The sequence below is a fragment of the Pezoporus occidentalis genome, unplaced genomic scaffold (assembly GCF_034315485.1).
Source record: "Pezoporus occidentalis ecotype Australia unplaced genomic scaffold, CSIRO_AGI_Poc_V1 ctg10, whole genome shotgun sequence".
Lineage (NCBI taxonomy): Eukaryota > Metazoa > Chordata > Aves > Psittaciformes > Psittacidae > Pezoporus > Pezoporus occidentalis.
This window is the reverse complement of record NW_026912779.1, coordinates 1453053-1472027: the sequence shown is the minus strand read 5'-3', so window position 1 is coordinate 1472027 and position 18975 is coordinate 1453053. Positions and strand designations below refer to the sequence as shown.

At 41.1% G+C, this 18975-nt stretch overlaps 1 protein-coding gene across 2 annotated transcripts in view; it reads left to right on the top strand.

Annotated features, from left to right (window-relative positions):
* PSME4 (proteasome activator subunit 4) overlaps nt 1-18125 on the top strand; it is a 60575-nt gene extending 42450 nt beyond the window's left edge. For both annotated transcript variants that reach the window (XM_062608973.1, XM_062608964.1), the window contains 17 exons: nt 353-482; nt 866-947; nt 1536-1689; nt 2212-2281; nt 2989-3114; nt 3452-3604; nt 4093-4197; nt 4998-5089; nt 5486-5617; nt 6351-6559; nt 6859-6944; nt 7864-7992; nt 9051-9206; nt 13304-13466; nt 14701-14834; nt 15806-15944; nt 16559-18125. In XM_062608973.1, the coding sequence (XP_062464957.1) occupies nt 353-482; nt 866-947; nt 1536-1689; nt 2212-2281; nt 2989-3114; nt 3452-3604; nt 4093-4197; nt 4998-5089; nt 5486-5617; nt 6351-6559; nt 6859-6944; nt 7864-7992; nt 9051-9206; nt 13304-13466; nt 14701-14834; nt 15806-15940 (2056 nt within the window). In that variant the 3' untranslated portion in view covers nt 15941-15944; nt 16559-18125. The remainder of the gene's footprint in view (nt 1-352; nt 483-865; nt 948-1535; nt 1690-2211; nt 2282-2988; nt 3115-3451; nt 3605-4092; nt 4198-4997; nt 5090-5485; nt 5618-6350; nt 6560-6858; nt 6945-7863; nt 7993-9050; nt 9207-13303; nt 13467-14700; nt 14835-15805; nt 15945-16558) is intronic.
* The last annotated feature ends 850 nt before the right edge of the window (nt 18126-18975 follow it).

Genomic DNA, 18975 nt, shown 5'->3' with positions numbered 1-18975 from the left:
AGACAGGAACATAATGGCCAATATAGGGGAATCTTGATGACTGTCTCCTAGGTAAAGAAGTGACATAATATTAGCATTTAAAACTTTTAAAGACTATCCCTACAGGTCTGTATTTTACATGGAAATGCCAGGATCAGAAAGGCACCGTTAGCTGAATGCACTTGTGTGTTCCCAGAACGCTGGAGGTTTCCCTGTGTGACAGTTGAGCTCATGACTGTAGCAGTGGCACAGAACATTACGTATATTAGTCCAAACATACGTCCTACTCCATACAGTGATTTCTGTTCAAAAGCAGCACATGCAGCTACGTTCCTTAGTGTCTGTTCTGAATAGTCTTTATTTCTGTTTTCAGTCCCTGGAAGTTTGAGCACATCAGCATTGGGTTTCTGTCTCTGCTCCTGAGGGATGACAGGGTACTGCCTGCGCGTGCCATAAAATTCTTTGTGCAGTGTCTCAACCACGATGCAATAGTGGTTCGGAAGGTAAAACCGGGATGACAGCTTTTGCAGAGTTTCTGTTGCAGATGTTTGGTTTATTACTCAAAGGGAGCCAGATATGTGTTTATATTTGCACCTTTCATTCTGCTTCTTGCTTCCATGAGGCTGAAGCTAATGGCCACCTCCTTTTGGTCCTGCCAATGAATAGCGGGGAGGTTTTTCTGGGCTGTAAAGGTCACACTTAAGTCAGGGTAATGACAGAGATCACCCCTTCATGGGAAGCATCACGCACTGAGGTGATGGTCAAGATGATGTTCACTGGCTTCTTAGCTGGCTTAAAGTGTGTCTGTGATGAAGTGAGGAGACACATCTTTCTGGAGGTGTATATATATGGAACGGATGCATTAATGCCCATTTCTTTCTTTTAGGTGGCCATCTCAGCTGTGGCTGGTATTCTTAAGCAGCTTAAGAGAACACACAAGAAAGTGCCCATCTGCCCTTATGAAATAAGTAGGTTTTATTTAATGTAAGAAATGCCTTGCCTTAATTTATCCTATTTTTTTTATTAATGCAAGTTTTTCTGATTAAGTTAAACTAAGCTTTATGGTAAATAACTGCTGAGAGCTCATTCCCCAGAGGGTAATTCTCATGTGGTTCAAAGCCCACATGAACTAGAGTAGCCTTAAATATTTCTGGGTAACAGGAATAGAATCCTAAGCTTTTTGTTTCTCTCTGGTTGTTAATGCCCTATAATATAAACAGACTTGTTTTTTAAAGCAGTGTTACACTTACAAGTGTCTGTTAAGCTATTTGCTTACTTGAATTAAGTTAAAAATTCAAATATATGCTTATTCTCCTTTCAGAAACCTTTGTGAGAATAATTTGTGTATCTCCTTTTAATTCTTCTAAAATCATTTCAGATGGCACATTTGTAGAAATTACTAAAGAAATCTGTTACAGTTAGGGTTAGTTTTAACATCCTAGGACAAATCTTTGTACAGATTTCATTGGAGGGAATAAGACATTAAAGCTCTTTAGAATCTTGTCTTAAAATGTTAATGGACAAGTTTGACAGAGTGTAAATCCTTCTCTAACCAGGTGGAAGCCCAAAGCCTTCCAGCATTCAGGCTGGTGACAGACCGGATAACCAGTGGCTGCACTATGACAGCCAGAGCTTACCAAAGACAAAGGAAGCTTGGGAATCGTGCTGCTTTGTGGAGAAGACCCACTGGGGATATTACACGTGGCCTCAGTGAGTATCATTAAGCACAAAGATAGAATTGGGAGAGTCAGCAGGAAAACCCTGTGGGAAATGAAATCATGTTCGTTGGGTTTAATTGTTTTAACTGAAACAAAACCCTAACCACTTGCTGTGTCTTTTGTGCTCCTTGCTCCTGTTACCACTTGTGGGTAGGGTTTGTGAGGGGTCTTACTGCTTGCTTGGTTGGGTTTTGTTGGTTATTAATATTATTACTAATTTTTTACCTATTTCTCTTTGGGTTTTGGGTACCATGGGCACATATTTCATCTTGCTGTTTAACTGCTGGGTTTAAAATGAAATAGGAGTATTTGAAAAATGCATAGTTGTGAAATACATAGTATTTTACCACTGGATGCTTGCAATAGCAGAGCCTTTATAACAGTAAGACTTAATTCTTCTAACTTTTGCTCTTGGGGAGTTGATAAATCCAATTTAATATAGACAATACAGAAAATAATCCTAAGCTTTATTTTACTTTGAAACATTTAACTGTATTTTATGTTTAATATTTAGAACTATGACAGTTTATGCTCCAGCTGAGCATCAACCAAAGCTTGGGCGAAGGAGGGATGAGCTGACAGAGGTAAGGGTTTGATGGGCTTCAGGTTTGTGGGGTGTTTTAATACTACTACTCCTTTTTTAAGTGTTGTCCACAGATTATTGTGGAAATAAATTCCCTTCTCTCTTTTAACTGAAGTATTGCTTGCCATTTAGAGAGTGCTCACAGAAAATATGTGGGAACAGATTTGTTTTGCTTGCAAAGCAGAATGGAGATGGAACTCTGGTTTCATGGCTGTGTGGGTATGACCATGGCTTTAACAAGCAACAAGTGATAACTCTTCTCAAACTTAAATCCCCACAAGACACATTTAGTCATGTTTTTCTACTTGATTTTCTTACTTTACTGTGTTATCATGCCAGAAGAAGTTATTACTTTGATGTATTGCAGCTTCTCTTGTCAGTAATCATGGGATAATGATCATTGTATTAATGAGTACTGTTTGTTCCCTTTCCAATCTTTATCACAGTTCAGAGCAAGGTAACTAATGACAGTGGGAATAATGATTTTGTAGGGGTTTTACTGGTGAAAGACAACCCAAAGTCATTAATAAAAACCATGAGTCTTGCAAAACATTGCCCATAAAATGGGGGGGGGAGGGAACAGATAACCGTGGCATGATTTTTGCCAAAACCAGAAGTAAAGTGAAAAAGGGGACTTGGAAAGATTAGGATAACACTGTGACAGTCAAGGACCTTAAAGCTAATTCTTACTTTTGTTTCCTGTTACAGGCAGAACAGATTATCTATGATCACTTTTCTGATCCCAAGTTTGTGGAGCAGTTAATAAAGTTCTTGTCTTTAGAAGACAGAAAAGGAAAAGACAAATTTAATCCCCGCAGATTTTGCCTCTTCAAGGTAACTGGAGTTCAAGAACTGAATTGCTTCCACTTTGTAGCTGATTATCAAAGCATGGAAGAGCCGTATACTACTTGGCTTATAACCCACTATTGCAAAGTATTGATTTTTAAAGGTGCTCTAAATAATCGTGCTAATCCTCTCTTCTGATTAACTACTTAGGGAAACACAGAGTGATATACAGAGGACACTTGTCTATAATTCTCTTACAAAAGCCAGCTAATGTGATTTTTCTGCATATTCAAATCTCAGGTGCCTCTCAACCTTATGTTCTTCCTGTGAAGACAGTAGTTTAGATGGAGAATTACTGAAGCCACTCTCATATATGTTTTTACAGGGCCTCTTCAGGAACTTTGATGATGCCTTCTTGCCAGTTCTTCAGCCCCATTTAGAAGAGCTTGTGGCAGACTCCCATGAAAGCACCCAGAGATGTGTGGCTGAAATTATCGCTGGCTTAATCAGAGGTTCTAAACACTGGACATTTGAGAAGGTGCTGAAGGAGCTTCTTTTTGAGTGATTCATGAATTTAGGGACTAAGTTTGAATTATTCAACAAATTAGATGTATAAAATTGAGGGCTTGCAATGCGTCCTGCCCAAGAAAGGACTGGAAAATGTTACAACACTTAGTGCTTCATTGCCAGACTTTGAGCACAGTTTGTAGTGTGGTTTGGTGCCTGTATAATACCAGATGTTAGTGGATGCTTCAGGATTGAAACTAAGAACAGTTTGCTGGTAAGGAGCTAGCAAAGCTGGTATGGTTTGCAATTTCCAGTTGGAATAAGTCCTTATGTCCACCTTGGTCTATTACATCTTTATTTAGTCTAGACTTAGCCGTCTAGATCATCTTTAAATGAATTTCTGTGCTGAAAAATAATGCTGGGAGAATCAATTCCTTAATAAAAAAGACATTTTTAAACCTGGGGAGCGGGGGAAGTCCTTGGTGTACATATCTCCTCTTTTGCCTTCTTGCTGAGCAGGTGGAAAAACTCTGGAAGCTTCTCTGTCCATTGCTTCGAACAGCATTGTCCAACATCACAGTGGAAACATACAACGACTGGGGCACATGCATAGCAACCTCCTGTGTAAGTACCCCAGTCTTAGTCTTAGCTACAGCCAGATGGTCGAGTTTGACAGATAATATGTAGGAAGAGCTTTATGAACAGAGGCATTTGGGTGTATTATATCAGCTGAAACTGAGAGTTGCAAATACAGTATAAAAATAACACCCATCTAAACATATCATGGCTTTTTGTCTGCCCTTTGCAGACAAATACGACATTTTAGAAGGGAAGTAAAGCCTTAGTTGTCTTTAAAGTGTTTTTAAGAGCTGCATGAGGTTAGTGGGTGATGTTGATGTGTCTGCTTGCTGTTTTGTGGGAGTTTCTGCGCTGCAATTACACTTTTATTCTTGCTTTACAAGTGGGCAGCAGAACATTATGCTGTGAAAACTGCCTCAAGTTGTCTTGTAACATACAGTGAGATTTCTAGACTGTGGTAGGCTGGGAGTTGTGGTGTCTGGGAAGCAGGGTAAGTGATGGGCCACAGATGTCTTGGATCAGGAATTCCTTGTTGAAATCACTCAGTAAAATTCAGCACAGTTTGTCAGAACCCTGGCAATTAATTGGCAAAATTCAGACATGATTATTGATATATGTCAAAAATGAAGTTAAAATCCCTTCTGTTGTATCATTGTATTTACCAGATCCTTAAAATGGGTTAGTTTTTCATGGAGTTTTCCTCCTATTGAGGTTCGTTGTGGAAAGATTGACTTCGTACTTCCTTAACAGAATAAACCCAAGGGATGCAAAGAAAATCTGTCAAAACTTTCTTTACACTAAACCCAATCCCAGTTTCCTTACGCCTCTGATACGTTTATTTTCAGGAGAGCAGAGATCCTAGGAAGCTGCACTGGTTATTTGAATTGCTGTTGGAATCTCCACTGAGTGGTGAAGGAGGCTCCTTTGTAGATGCCTGGTAAAATTGATTTTTAACTGTTGGATTGTGGCTGAATAAAGAGGGAAATAAAGCATGGATAAAATGTACTGGGAGCACATTGTGCCAGCTGGCTGTGGAGCAGGGAGCAAAGGTGCTGCTTTCTAGTTAGCTTCCCCACACAGTGGTTTTCTTCATTATTGCTATTTTGTTAAGTGTAATTCAGTCTAGCTAACAGAATGTGAAGGGTTGGAACTGGTCTAGCAGCACCACTGTTGTTTCCTCCTATATTTCCCCCCCATCTTTGCATGCAGCTCATGCAAAGACACTTTCATGCGTTGCCACACACGAAACATTCCAGCACAAGGCTTGGAGAGAGGGTTGGGGAAGGGAGGAAGGATTTTTGTGTGACTAAAGCTAAGCTGTTCTCATTCCCAGCCGGCTCTATGTACTGCAAGGTGGCCTAGCACAGCAGGAATGGAGAGTGCCAGAGCTGCTGCACAGATTGCTGAAGTACTTGGAGCCCAAACTCACCCAGGTTTACAAGAACGTCCGTGAGAGAATAGGAAGGTCAGTGTCCTCTTCTGCAGCTCTTGGGTTTAAACTCTTTGTCTTATTTGGGTAATTCAGTATCTAAATAATGACACTGAAAGGCACTAATACTGGTCTTAGAAATCAGGTCAGTTATTGTTAACAGACTTGCTTCAGAAACTTTAGGTGATTTGTCTTGTCTTTTACTGTATGTCACCGGAGTGTGTCCCTGCCCATGCAGGGGGTTGGAATGAGATGATCTTTAAGGTCCCTTCCAACCCAAAACAGTCTGTGATTCTATGGCCTGTTGCCTTTACGCATGATGTTGTTAGAGCTCTTAATAAAAACCCCACCAAACAACTAACCGTTTCCCCCTCAAGCCCACCAAATAAACCCAGAAAACACCACCACAACCCAGATTTACTGTGCCTAATCCCCAATAAACCATAAATATACAGGGAATCCTTTAGAGAGCACTTTAGTGACTTAAAAGCTAGTTGCAGATCTGTTGGGAGACAGGGGTTGTAGCTTGGTGATTGTCTAACCCTGCTTGATTCAAATACCTGTAGATTCAAATGTCTAAATAGATGTCAAATCTATTAAATGTTATTTAAAACATTTGGTTTTTAAATAACTTTGAAGTGAAGATAAGATTTTCTATAAGTATTAAACTTCAAATTCAACAACTTGATCTCAGCTCACTTTCAGCCATGTTCTCTAAACAGCATTCATATTAACTTTATGTTCCTGCTTTCTTTCTTTGCCTTTTCAGTGTTTTGACCTACATATTCATGATAGATGTTTCCTTGCCAAATACTGCTGCAACTAAATCTCCTCGTGTCCATGAATTTACTACCCGGATACTTGAAAATCTTAAACCCCTCATGGAAGCCGATGAAGAAATTCAGAATCACGTTATGGAGGAGAATGGAATTGGTGAACAAGATGAGCGAACTCAGGGCATTAAACTCTTGAAAACCAGTGAGTTGCTTATTGAGCTGAAGAAATGGGGGTATTGTAAGACACGACTGAGGTCTGCAGATCATAGAGGTGGAATACGCACTTTCTCCTTTCAGATCTGTGCTGCAACGGGGTATCTAGTTTAAGGGTTGGGGTTTATAAAGTCACCTTTAGAAGGTCAAACTTAACTCCTGCTATAGACCCACTTTAATGGGTGAAAATCTCACAAGCAGGTGTTGCAATAAATCTGGTCTATAACTTGTTTGGGAATTAGTATTTTTGTCGTCTTAATCAGTGAACATTTCTCTTTATAAAAACAGTTCTGAAGTGGCTGATGGCAAGTGCAGGACGCTCCTTCTCTACAGCTGTCACAGAGCAGCTTCAGCTCTTACCTTTGTTTTTCAAGGTAAGCACTGTGATTGCTCCTTTATTAGTTATGCTTGGTTAAAAAGAGATTCTGTATATACAAGAAAGTTATAAGGGACTTTATAAATCAGAAGAAGACCTAAAATGGTAATAAAATCCATCCATACCAAAGAGGTCCAATGTTTTTTATGCTTCTATGTGTTTACAACTGTTTATTCAGCCTGTTAAATGGTTTCCTGTAGATGAATGCCCTGTACATGTGTAACCTGGGGAGCAAGCATTTAATTCATGTGTATGTTGTTTCTATTCTGATACTTACCCCTTAGTGGTTTTCTTTTGTTTCATGATTATACAGTGGAACTTCTCTTGCTTTTCCTAGCACCTCTCATCCTTGTATTCTTTTATAAAGCTGATTCACTCAGTGCTATATATCTGAAATAATCAGATAATTTGCATGCTCCAGATCATATCTCTGTCTTTTATATAAACATCAGTTATCCAAAAATAATGTATGTGATCACAAAATAAAGGTTTACTTATGTAAAGTGAACTTGAAATGCAGGTAAAAGTTCCTCTCAGTTTTGGACCTACATCTAAAACATTAAATCAAATTGGATTTGATACCAGAAGAGTTGCAATGGGGAGCCAAAGTCATAACAGCACCCATTTAATCCTCCTTAAGAGCTTCAGACTAATCACACTGTTTAGATAAGTAATATGTGGTGCAAGGAACAAGGATCCCTTGAGTTTGTTCATTTTCCACAGCTTATTGCTGAGACTATTTTATCATTATATTGATTGGTTTTCCTAGTTAACCTTTCAGCACTGTATTGATTGTGTTTTTCCTAGACAACAGCCCTTTCACGACATGGAACTTGCTTTCAGGATTTGCTGTTAGCAATGCTTATTTATGAACACTGACCTTTTGTTTTCTCCCCTCTCTTGTCTTTGGCCTATAGATTGCACCAGTAGAAAACGACAATAGCTATGATGAGCTCAAAAGAGATGCTAAGATGTGTTTGTCGTTAATGTCTCAGGGTTTGCTGTATCCTCAGCAAGTGCCTTTGGTACTTCAGGTGCTAAAACAAGTGAGTATGGTCTGGAGAGCTTAAAGCTTCTTGTTACCTGATGCATGCTCTTCTAATATTGTAGAATCATAGAATCCCAGACTGGTTTGCGTTGGAAGGGTGCTTAAAGCTCATTCAGTTCCAACCCACTGCCACTGACAGGGACCCCTTCCACTAGAGCAGCTTGCTCCAAGCCCCTGTGTCCAACCTGGCCTTGAACACTGCCAGGGATGGGGCAGCCACAGCTTCTCTGGGCACCCTGTGCCAGCGCCTCAGCACCCTCACAGGGAAGAGCTTCTGTCTAAGAGCTCATCTCAGTCTCCCCTGTTTAAGTTTAAACCCATTACCCCTTGGCCTATCACTCCAGTTCAAAATCCAGTTTCAAAATGAGCTGTCATACGAAGAGCTGCCCTTGAATCTGTGCCTTTTTATAGTTTACAGTATATTTATCAACTGCTGCTGCTTCCTGAAAAAGAACACAAATGAAAACTCCGTCTTGAATCAATTGGTTCATTCTTTGTCATGCAAGAAATGCCTTTTTTCATTCAAGGCTGATCTACTGTAGTAAAACTCCCTATTGCAAAGTGTTGGTGTAAGCTGTGCACACAGCCAGAACAGTAACTGCGGTGTTGCAATCCAGCTGCACCCATGCCTGAGGCTTCCAGTAATTTGGACTTCCATAAGCATGTGGAGGTCGAAGTAAAGGAACTTGAAGAAGACTGGCTTTCCGAATCTGTTGTATAGGATGTATGTCCTCGAGCAGCACAGAATGTCTGGTTTATTCATGTGTGCCTTATGACTGATGATGGGAACGAATCCAAGGGAGAAACTTGCCTACTCTGTTATAGAATTAGGTGTCAAATAATGGTGTGCTTTGAAAGTGAAGCCTATATAAGTTATTGTCTAAATAATAGTTGCACTTTTGGAAATCAAAGAGTGTTTGAAACAAGAGTATCTGAATAAGGGAAGATGTGGGCAACTGTCCCCAAAAGCTTTTTCGTATATGTTGCTAGCTTTACATTAGGTACCTGATGCTTTAGCATTCTTGCTTTCTTATCTCCCTTTATTTCTATTTGCAGACAGCAAGAAGCAATTCTTGGCATGCTAGATATACCGTGCTAACCTACCTCCAGACCATGGTGTTCTACAACCTCTTCATCTTTCTCAACAATGAGGAAGCAGTCAATGACATTAGATGGCTGGTTATAAAGCTCCTGGAGGATGAGCAGCTTGAGGCAAGTGATACCTCTTCTGAAATGCTTTATTTCACATCACTGGTTTCTCACCCTTGTCAGGTCTATGAAAAAGCCACTGCCTATAAATAAATACAGCAAGTGTTTCTAGCTCAGCATTCCTCTTACTTTGAACATATAACTGGCTTTACAGGATTTATTCCTTTCATATTCCATTTTCCCTTTTAATATTCCAGGAAAACAGCTGCGTAGAAAATACTTACAGTGAGTTTTAAAAATTCCATTATTCCTTTTCAATAGAATGGAACTTTGCTTTGATTCATTCTTGGTTTAAGTACAGCTGAAATAAGGCTGTTGTCATTTTACTATAAATATTAGCATGGATATTGTTACAAAATTCAACTTCTGGCAAGGTAAAATGCCTTCCTGTATGAATACTGTATAAAACCAGAATTTATTACTCTCTAGGTCTGTTTCCCACTTAATCATACCAACAAAAATACTTCCAGCTCACTAAGGAAGTATTTCTTTAGTTATAAGTAGATTTTCCTTAGTTTTGTGAAGGTAGCATGTGTAATGGGACAGAATTTGTCTAGCAGATGCTGGTGATGTTAGGTGATTCAAAAAGATGATGGTTTGCTAGCTTACTTGTCAGTCTGACAGGGTTTTGTGCATCTCTTGAGTTTGTGATGCTTCAGTGTGTACAAATGGAAGGAGGTAAAATCCAAAGTCTCAGCTGTGATGCACACATGGTGTTGGAGATCTGTGTGTGAACACACAGGGTGCCCCTCTAGAAGTAACGTCAGGATTATAAGCTTGTTCTCAGGGGATGTTTGTCAGGCTTCCAGAAGCTGGAGGGGGAAATTAGACAGGTATTCTGTATCACTCATTCACAGAACTGCAGGCTTGCATTGAATGATGTGAGTTTAAGTGTGCTTGATCACATTCAAGGACAGTGAAGGATCTTTGGTGTTCACATCCACCCTGTTCCATTTCTTCTGCACCATCATTTTCAGTGGTTTTGGTGCTGCTGGCAGATGTCAGTGAAATCCTCCTTTTGGGTGCTGAGTGCTTGCTTCTTTCTAGAAGAAAGAGAAAAGATTCTGAGGTGGGATACCCTTCTGCCAAGACAAAGATCCTGGTTAGGTCTTCCCGAAGCTGTGTGTAAAACACTAGTTACATGTGTGTAAGTGAGATGTGAAGCTTGCTGCTGTGAACAGTGAACTGGAAATAATTTGAACAGATAGATTAAAACTTGTGGCTTAAAGGTTTGACATTAGCCTGTAGAAGTGCATATAATACTTAAAGACTACTCATCATTTCAGTCTTCACATGGTATCTATCTCCTGTCTTTCATGTCACTGTGTGGAATTTAACAGCTCCCAGTACTAGCTGGCTTGTTTCCCACCCTCCCCCAAACACGTGCCTCAGCATCTCACATAATTCTAAAACACACCTTTTGTTCACTTCAGTACAATTCACCCACTCATTTTAAATGCACAGAATCATTCCTCTGCTCTACAGAGATGTAAATCAGAAAAGCTTCTCTGTGTTCATAACCACTCACGAGCATGATGTTACCATGGAAGCTTTCACTTTGCTTTGAAGAGCAGTCTTGTTCTTTCTCGATAATAATTGGCAAGATGCAGTGTCTTGCAGAGTAATTCCAGTGTGGTTTTTTAAAGATGAGAATCCTGTGCTGTATCTAGTATTTGGTGGTGTCTTTACCCTATAGAACTGAGATTTTGGTTCTTGGACTGAAAGATTTGCAGTTACAGTTGAAGTGACAGCCTAGGTTAATCTGAAGGCATCTTTCTCACTTTTCTCAGCCATGATTTGAACTAGGAAGGTCTCTGGGCAGGTGTTTCTTATCTTTATATTTTCATAAAACAGTGTATGGGATACACAGCACTTGATAACCATGTTTCATATTACACTGCACTACTACAGGAATCCTTTTTCTTTGTAGAAGCAGCTCTTTTGCATATACAAATACTGCAGTTAGGTTTGGCTTGTGCTGTGGAGTGGGTTTGTTCCAGTACTGCTGCAGTTTTGTAGACCATGGTCACTCAATTCTGAGCAAAAAAAAAACCAAAGCAAACCCCATATTTGATTGGAACAGTGTTTGTCTGCTGCTGCTCTGCAGATGTTATAGTCTATAGTCATTGTGTGAGTATGATGATCTGTGAATTACTTGGTGTCAGGTCTGAGTGATCAGCTTCCTAATGTATGACTTTAAAGGCTTTGCTGGTAGATGCTCCTGCAGCAAAGTGTTCCTTTTAGTTAGATGATCAATTTAGGAAGGAAAGTGGTTTTAATACAGCAACTAGTGATGTAAATGAGCACAGTTCACTGGGGAGCTTGCTCACTTCCCAGCCAAGCTCCTTTCTATTCCAGGGTCTTGCATTAGCACATCATGTTTCATTAAATAGCTTAGTCCTTCAGAGACTCACAAATTGCTGATAAACAGCACTGGCAGCATGTCACATTGTACTTCTTCCTGCTGTTAACAGAGTAGCTCACGTTTGAATAATGTGCTGTAGAGATTGCACTGGCATGAAGTGAAGTCTCAAGAGCTCGTTGTTAACTTCTGACATTTAATTACTGCAGCATCTGCAGCTCTACTCACTGCTTTGTGGAGGTTCAGAACACGATGTTCAAGGATGTAATTTATTATAATCTGCTGTGTTGGATTCAGAGCATTGGTAGGTGGTTGTGCTCCAGACAGACAAATGTTCTCTTTACTGTTAACCTGTAACAGTATGTACTTACCAGGAAGTCAGCTGTCAGCGTTTCAGCACAAGACAGTTTGGTTTTTAGGTGTGTAAATGTTGGGAGGTTTTTGTTAGGCTGTAACTGCCCAAAGCAGAAGTGAGCTTTGGAGGGATTCCAGTTTAAATATGGTCTTATCCTTGTATAACTTTATGGGTTTAGGAGATTGGAGTGGATGAGATAAATTAGTAATACTGATGGGTTATACTTGCTTTTAAAAGGAAGTTGCCTCTACTTGTAATCCCCTTACAGGGTGTTGTGGCTGCTTTAAAAGGAATGGGCAAGATCTGTATTTTGAGTGGTTTTTGGTCTTGTTCTTTGGGGTTTCTGTGTTACCAGAGAGATTATTTTGGGTTCAAACTTCAATAGGGCAAATTTAGGTTGGAGATAAGGCAGAAGCTCTTCCCTGTGAGGGTGCTGAGGCGCTGGCACAGGGTGCCCAGAGAAGCTGTGGCTGCCCCATCCCTGGCAGTGTTCAAGGCCAGGTTGGACACAGGGGCTTGGAGCAAGCTGCTCTAGTGGAAGGGGTCCCTGCCTGTGGCAGGGGACTGGAATTGAGTGAGCTTTAAGGTCGCTTCCAGCCCAAACCAGTCTTGGATTCTATTTTTTCAGCCTGGAATTCTGGATTTATTCATGCAGTGAAAAGAACTGGTACTCAGGACAGCAAAGTGAATAATGCTGGTGTATTAATACTGTGTCTGTAATGAGTTACAGAACTGAACTGTTGACCATAAAGCACTGAAGTTACTTGTCATTGTTTATTAGTCCAGCACCTGTTGTGTCTCCCAGAATTTCCATGCTGTGGGTAGAACAGAGTGAGCTTTGTCTCATGAACCTTCTCCCGGAAAAACTCTTCTGCTTTTGTCAATTTGAATGTCTCCACATACATTTGAGGGGGGAAACTTAAATGCTTTTGAATAAAAATAAAGCACCTTTTTTCCCTTGGTAAAACTGATGTTAATACAAAGATTATTACAAACATTACAAAGCAGATTGATTATTCGGAGTGGTGCATCTTGTTCTCATTCAAAAGTCTGCTTTTTAAACTTCCTAAAGCTTAATTTTGATGATACGTGTGACGTGACAGTGGAGGTCAGTTACATTATTTGCTTGAGTAGTAGGTCACTTAATGACAACTGATGTGAAGGTAGTTCCACATTACTATATAACTATGTTTATCAGTTTGCAAAGAGCCATGTAGTAAACTTATGATCTACGAGATAACAGAATGCATCTTAAAGACCTAGGCAGAGTTTGGTTAACTTGGCCTGGCTGGATGTGCTTAAAGGAGAGTGACAGCACAAATACCTGTTTCTTGCTGTGCTTGGGTGCTTAGTAATTGTGGTATGTGTTCTTTCTGCTTCCAGGTGAGGGAGATGGCTGCTACCACACTCAGTGGCCTGCTGCAGTGCAACTTCCTCACCATGGACGGGCCCATGCAGACCCACTTTGAACAGCTCTGCAAGATGAGACTCCCCAAGAAGCGCAAGCGAGACCTGGGCTCTGTGGTGGACACAATTCCTTCTGGTGGTAAGGGAATGGCTTCCACTAGAACCATGCATGTGGGTAGTAGGTTAGGAGGAAGTAAGTGTTCTGTACTCTACTTACATGCTTGTTCTGCAAGTGCTGCAGATGGAACAGGATTTATCCTGTGGTTAAGCAGTATTTAGCTAACTAACATATACCTAGAGAAACATGCTCCTGTTTTATCTTCCTGAGCACTCATAAACCACAATGGCAAATTAGTTGTCCTTAGATACTGCACTGTATATTGGTGTGTATGTAGCGCAGAGCCTAATTGTTGTGAAGTGCTTCAAGAACTGGTTTTACAGCATATATGATGAATAATACTAATACCAAAAGGCAATTAATGTTTTTTTTATTATGTATTCCTCTGTTAAACCAATTCATTACTTTCCCAGAATTAACACTAAAGAGATTTCCCCATCTCCCCTGTGCACAGTTCACATAGTTAAGGATGCAGATGGTGAGGGATAGCTGTTTCCTCAGTAAATGCACTTCCTCAGCTGTCACATCATTTCAGTCCTTACCCACTTAACCTTCTGTTTGTTAGCAGTTGGGGGGGGTATTCTAAGAAAACACACACACAAAAACCCACCTTAGTTAACCTTAGTTAGGAGCTTTGGCTCCTGACCAGACACTTAATGCATCTGAGTCACATTGATCTGACCCAGGAGGACTCGGTGTGCCTATTGTCAAATAGGTCCCATATCTGAGAACACGTTCTGAGTGCAGAAACAGTGAGCAGTGGAGATGTAATTCATGAGCTATTTACTGAGAGAAAGATTTGGTGAAAGAAGGAAGCTCATTTGTAAAGTATGCAGCAGTTGCAGGTGATATTTTTTTTTTTTACACATTCTTCCATTAGAAATGAAGATAGAATCAGAGAATGAATCTGTGGTTCTGTGTAAGAAAGCAAAAGCAGGTTGGAAATCCATGCATTTGTGTGCATTTATTTGACTATATGGGCTGTAGAACTGTCTGGGTTTCTGTAGAAGCTAAAGGTCTCTGCTGTGGCAGGGGGGTTGGTTTGTCTTTTAGTTTTCAGTTCAGGGTCAAACCCCAGTTATCAGTATGTTACGCTTATTAGACCACTTCTATTTAATGTGTAGTCTCTCTTCAGTCACTCCCATCAGTTAAAACTAGCCTGTTTTCACTGATAACCAGATTTAAGTTTGTCTGTGCCATTGAGGAGGGTCTTAGATGAGGTTGCTTCATGTAAGAGAATCCCCTGCAATTGCAGACCTGGTGAAGCGCCACGCTGGCGTGCTGGGACTTAGCGCCTGTATCCTGTCAAGCCCCTACGATGTTCCCACCTGGATGCCACAGCTCCTGATGGATCTCAGTGCCCACCTGAATGATCCTCAGCCAATTGAGGTAAAAATTGCTTATATTATTATTTCTGTTCAGTAAAACACATATACTTTGACTCATTTGTAGTCCCCCTTTCCTAGAAAAAAGCCAGGAACCTACTGAGGAACTTTATTCCTGCTGCTTCTTATTGAATGGTTTGAAATATATTTTAAGCCACGGACTCTTTCTCAGTATTCTTTTGTGGTTCAGATTTAAAGCATAAACTGGAAACTGCAGTAACTCTCTATAATGAGGAGAGAGTCTTTTTTTGTTAATTAAAAATGTCACTTTTGTGCACATCATTCTAGAAGACACGAACCTGAGGCAAAAGTTCTCTCTGAAATTTTTAAAACAGCAGCTCTGGAAACAAGTTTTCAATGAAATAGTGATCTTCAACTCTAGTTTTCTGTCCTGCCTGTTCAGTTTTGTTGACCTTTGCTGTTTTAACCAGAATAATGAGCTTATGGCTGAAGAATTCCTTAGATAACAGACTTTGCTCTGGTGTGCTTTCCTGAATGGAGAAACTGAACTGGTGGCACTTTTCTGTTGTTAATTTAATAATAATAATCTTACTAGCAGAGGTAGTTTTCCCCTGATGTTTCTTCTTTGCACCTTATGTGATTCATCAACTCCTTCTTCTGTTTTGAGACCCAAACCATTGGTTTGAAATACGTAAGGAAAAGGAAGAGATGAAAAGCATTCCACTTGTACTTTATAATTGGACTTCAATAGTTTTTTCACTCAAGAGTTGTAGCTCAAAGAATCCTCTTTACATGAATGCTGGAGTTGTGACACTGGTCAGCAGACCAACCAGACCTGCAAAAACTGGAATCCTGGGGAGCCGGGTTGAATTCCCCAGAGCCCGTTGTAACCTCGGCCACTGCTCAGACACTTGCCTCTACTCAGCGGTTACTTTTGTTGTAATCAGTGGTGTTTTGCCATGGAGCTTAAACCCATCACTGAATGCAGCTCAGTGGTGATTGTCTGCTCTGCAGATGACTGTGAAGAAGACACTGTCCAATTTCCGGAGGACCCATCACGACAACTGGCAGGAGCATAAACAGCAGTTCACAGATGACCAGCTCCTGGTGCTCACTGACCTCCTGGTGTCACCGTGCTACTATGCATAGATAGGTAAGATGGTTGGGTTTGACACAGATTGACAGAAACATCCTTCACCACAGGGAGATGCTGGAACCAGGTGCAAGTCCCTTGCACCTCTGATGGTCTGTTCATGACCAGATTTATTTGGGTTAAATATCATCCATCTTTTTGTGTTTCCATGTATAACACTAGTGTTTTATTAAGACAGCTTGTTTGCTTGACTATTGATGTTCCTTTTCTTCCTTTCCTGCCAGTTGGCTGCCTTTTAAATGCCTGGCAGTTGCACTAAAGGCAAGGTGCTTGCTGCTTTTGATGCCTGTGAGGACTTTAGCCAGCCACCCAGTCCACTATATCATCTACATCTCACATGGGGAATGACTGCTACCACACTGTTTCCTCTTCCACACTGTGGCTTTGCTGCTAGGTCTCTTCACACAGGCACGTCCCCAGAGAGAGAATCCATTCCTGGAGTTTCACTTTGTTACGCTCCAAGATCCTGATCTCTCTCTCTTGTGTTGTGATGTTTTGTGACAGTATTCCAAGAGAAGTTCTAATTTATGTTTTCCTTTTGCTCTGTGGCAGTAGCACGAGGCACTGATCTTGTCGTGAGTCCTTGTTTTGAATTCTTCCTTCTTTCTTTTCAGGTTTCTCCTGGGAAAATGAGGGCGTAGGAACCTTTCTGTGAAATAAAAGCAACTCAGAAAATGATCATGTAGAAAACGTTGTGTTGGAAATCCTGATGCCTGATCAAAACCACTTTTAGATGCAAACATAAAGACCTGGTCCTATTCAAAAAGAATCTCACCTCCCCCGGGAGCAGCTGTGGGAGCCCCACAGCCTCCCTGTACCTGCACTTGCAGAGCCCAGTTGTGAGTTTATCACCAGACCCTTCTTGTTGGCCTCCACTGCACATCAGTCTTGTTTCCGCTCCTTGCCCACAGTGACTTACACTGCACATTTCTTACCCTCTTCCTCTGATCCTCCTCTCAGCTCTTTCCATCAGCAAAGATACGCAGACCCAGGGAGTGCTGCAAACCCCAGTGTTCTCAGCGGAGCTCTCCAGTTCCCTTGGTGCAGCTTCGTACCCAGTCAGTGTACAGTACCAGGAACCTCTCCTCCTCAGAGTTTATTTTTCACTACTTGGATTGAGTGCCCATCGGGTGATGGGCTCTGTACCATCCAGTCCACCTCAGGGCAGGATTGCCTTTTTGTACCTTGTCAGATGCACATAACTGACCTCCTGTGCAGTGTAGATGATGGCAGGACAAACACGGGGAGTGAAAGCTCTTGCTGCCTGGCCAGGTCTTCATAGGTAGCTTGACCACGTGTGGAATAAACATCTGTGGTTATCTGCTTACTTTTAAGGGCGAGAGGACTCTGGGTGTTTCCACGTCATTAGAACCCACAGATGTGGAGTGTGGACTCTCAGGTGATGGCTGATTCACAGAGTGAAGCGTGTGCACGGTGTGGATGGCTCATGACTCCTCACAGGGAGCGTCACTGTTTGAGCAAGTGTATCTTGTTTGGCGATGGTGGGAGCTCTGTATTTTCTTGCCTGCAGCTTTGTTCAGAGACTGGTATCTATTGGCTATTTAACACCATGTTTAATATGTGTTACATAGTTGTAAAAGACTGTATAAAGTGTAGAGGCATTGCATTGACAAAACATTGTACAGTTTGCAACCTTTTACATAACACCATTGTGAGATTACTTTGTAAAGATTCATACTTAGATGTTAATACAGTAGTAGCTCTGGCTTTTGTATCGAATCAAATGCCATTATTATTAGTTTTTTAAATTATTTTCTTTAACAGAATCTCTCTTTGTGTCTGAAAAGCAGGAGGGTTTGCTTTGGGTTTCCTGTATCTCATTCTTACTCTGTCTCGTTCAGATCTTAACGCAGCACTCGTGGCCATCTCCAAATGCTGGCATCACACATTCTAGTGTGATAGGCTCTTAGAGCGTGAGGTACACTGAAACAGTTCATACCCTGGTGTGTGATTCAACTTCCCTGCAGCCCTTCGGGAGCATGTCGAGTGATCTTCCTGCCGAGTGCGTGGCTCATTCTGGACCTGAAAGCACAGTGGTGCTCCTGGGGCAGCATCCACCGAGTGTCAGCACACGGATGTAACCACTGTATAGCGTAGTGCCAAATCATTATTTCAATTGTGTATGTAGTTTAAGACAAAATAAATGGACTGTTTGTAACAGCTGCATTTCTTCTGTTGTGTTGCTGAAGTGGAAGGTTCTTACTCTGAAAGTATAACTTCAGGTTGCTCACTGCGCGGAGGTAAGGCAACATTGTGCGTTAAAGATGTAGTACTAATGGTTGGGAAACAGGCTTCTGTAGTTACATAAAAACATCTTGTACCTGCTGAGGCTTGCCAAAAACCTTGGGAACTTGTGAGAAGTTCACTTAAAACTGGAGAAACTCATTTGAAGTGGAGGGGGTTTGCTGGTAGGATTGAAACAGCTTTGAAAGTGATGCAAAGTCTTTGCTGCAGAGGATCATCTGTAAGTGTTGGCTGGTTCACTGATGGAGCAGATGATACATGTGCTGTGCTGCCTGCAGTAAGGGCAGCTAACCATAGGATCCAACTCTGTTGCTTTTTATTGTAGTTGAGAGTGTCTTTCTTATGTATCTCTAGTCAAACTGTAGCTGGTTTTGGTTGTACTGCTGACGATACAGTGTTCTGGATAGAGTAATTTCTGTGGTCAGAGCTATGATGGCAAATAAGTCTTTGCTGTTAATTCACAGTAGCTGTTTATAAATCGGCAGTAAGTGATTTGATTCAAACAGATCACCTAGAAAACGGAGTGCATGTTCAAAGTGCAGATCTATAGGATAAATATACCTGTGGTATTGTGAACAGGCTTGGGCTGACTTTGGTGGGGTGAAGGTTTGTTAGTCTCCTGTTCTGACAATGTAGGACCAACTTGAGGTCTTCATCAAAGCCCACAACTCCATTGCAACTTCTGTTCCACAGCTTTCCCCAAGCAACAGATGCATGCAGTGAGCTCTGAGCATTCCATCACTCGGTCTTACACTGTCTCTTACCT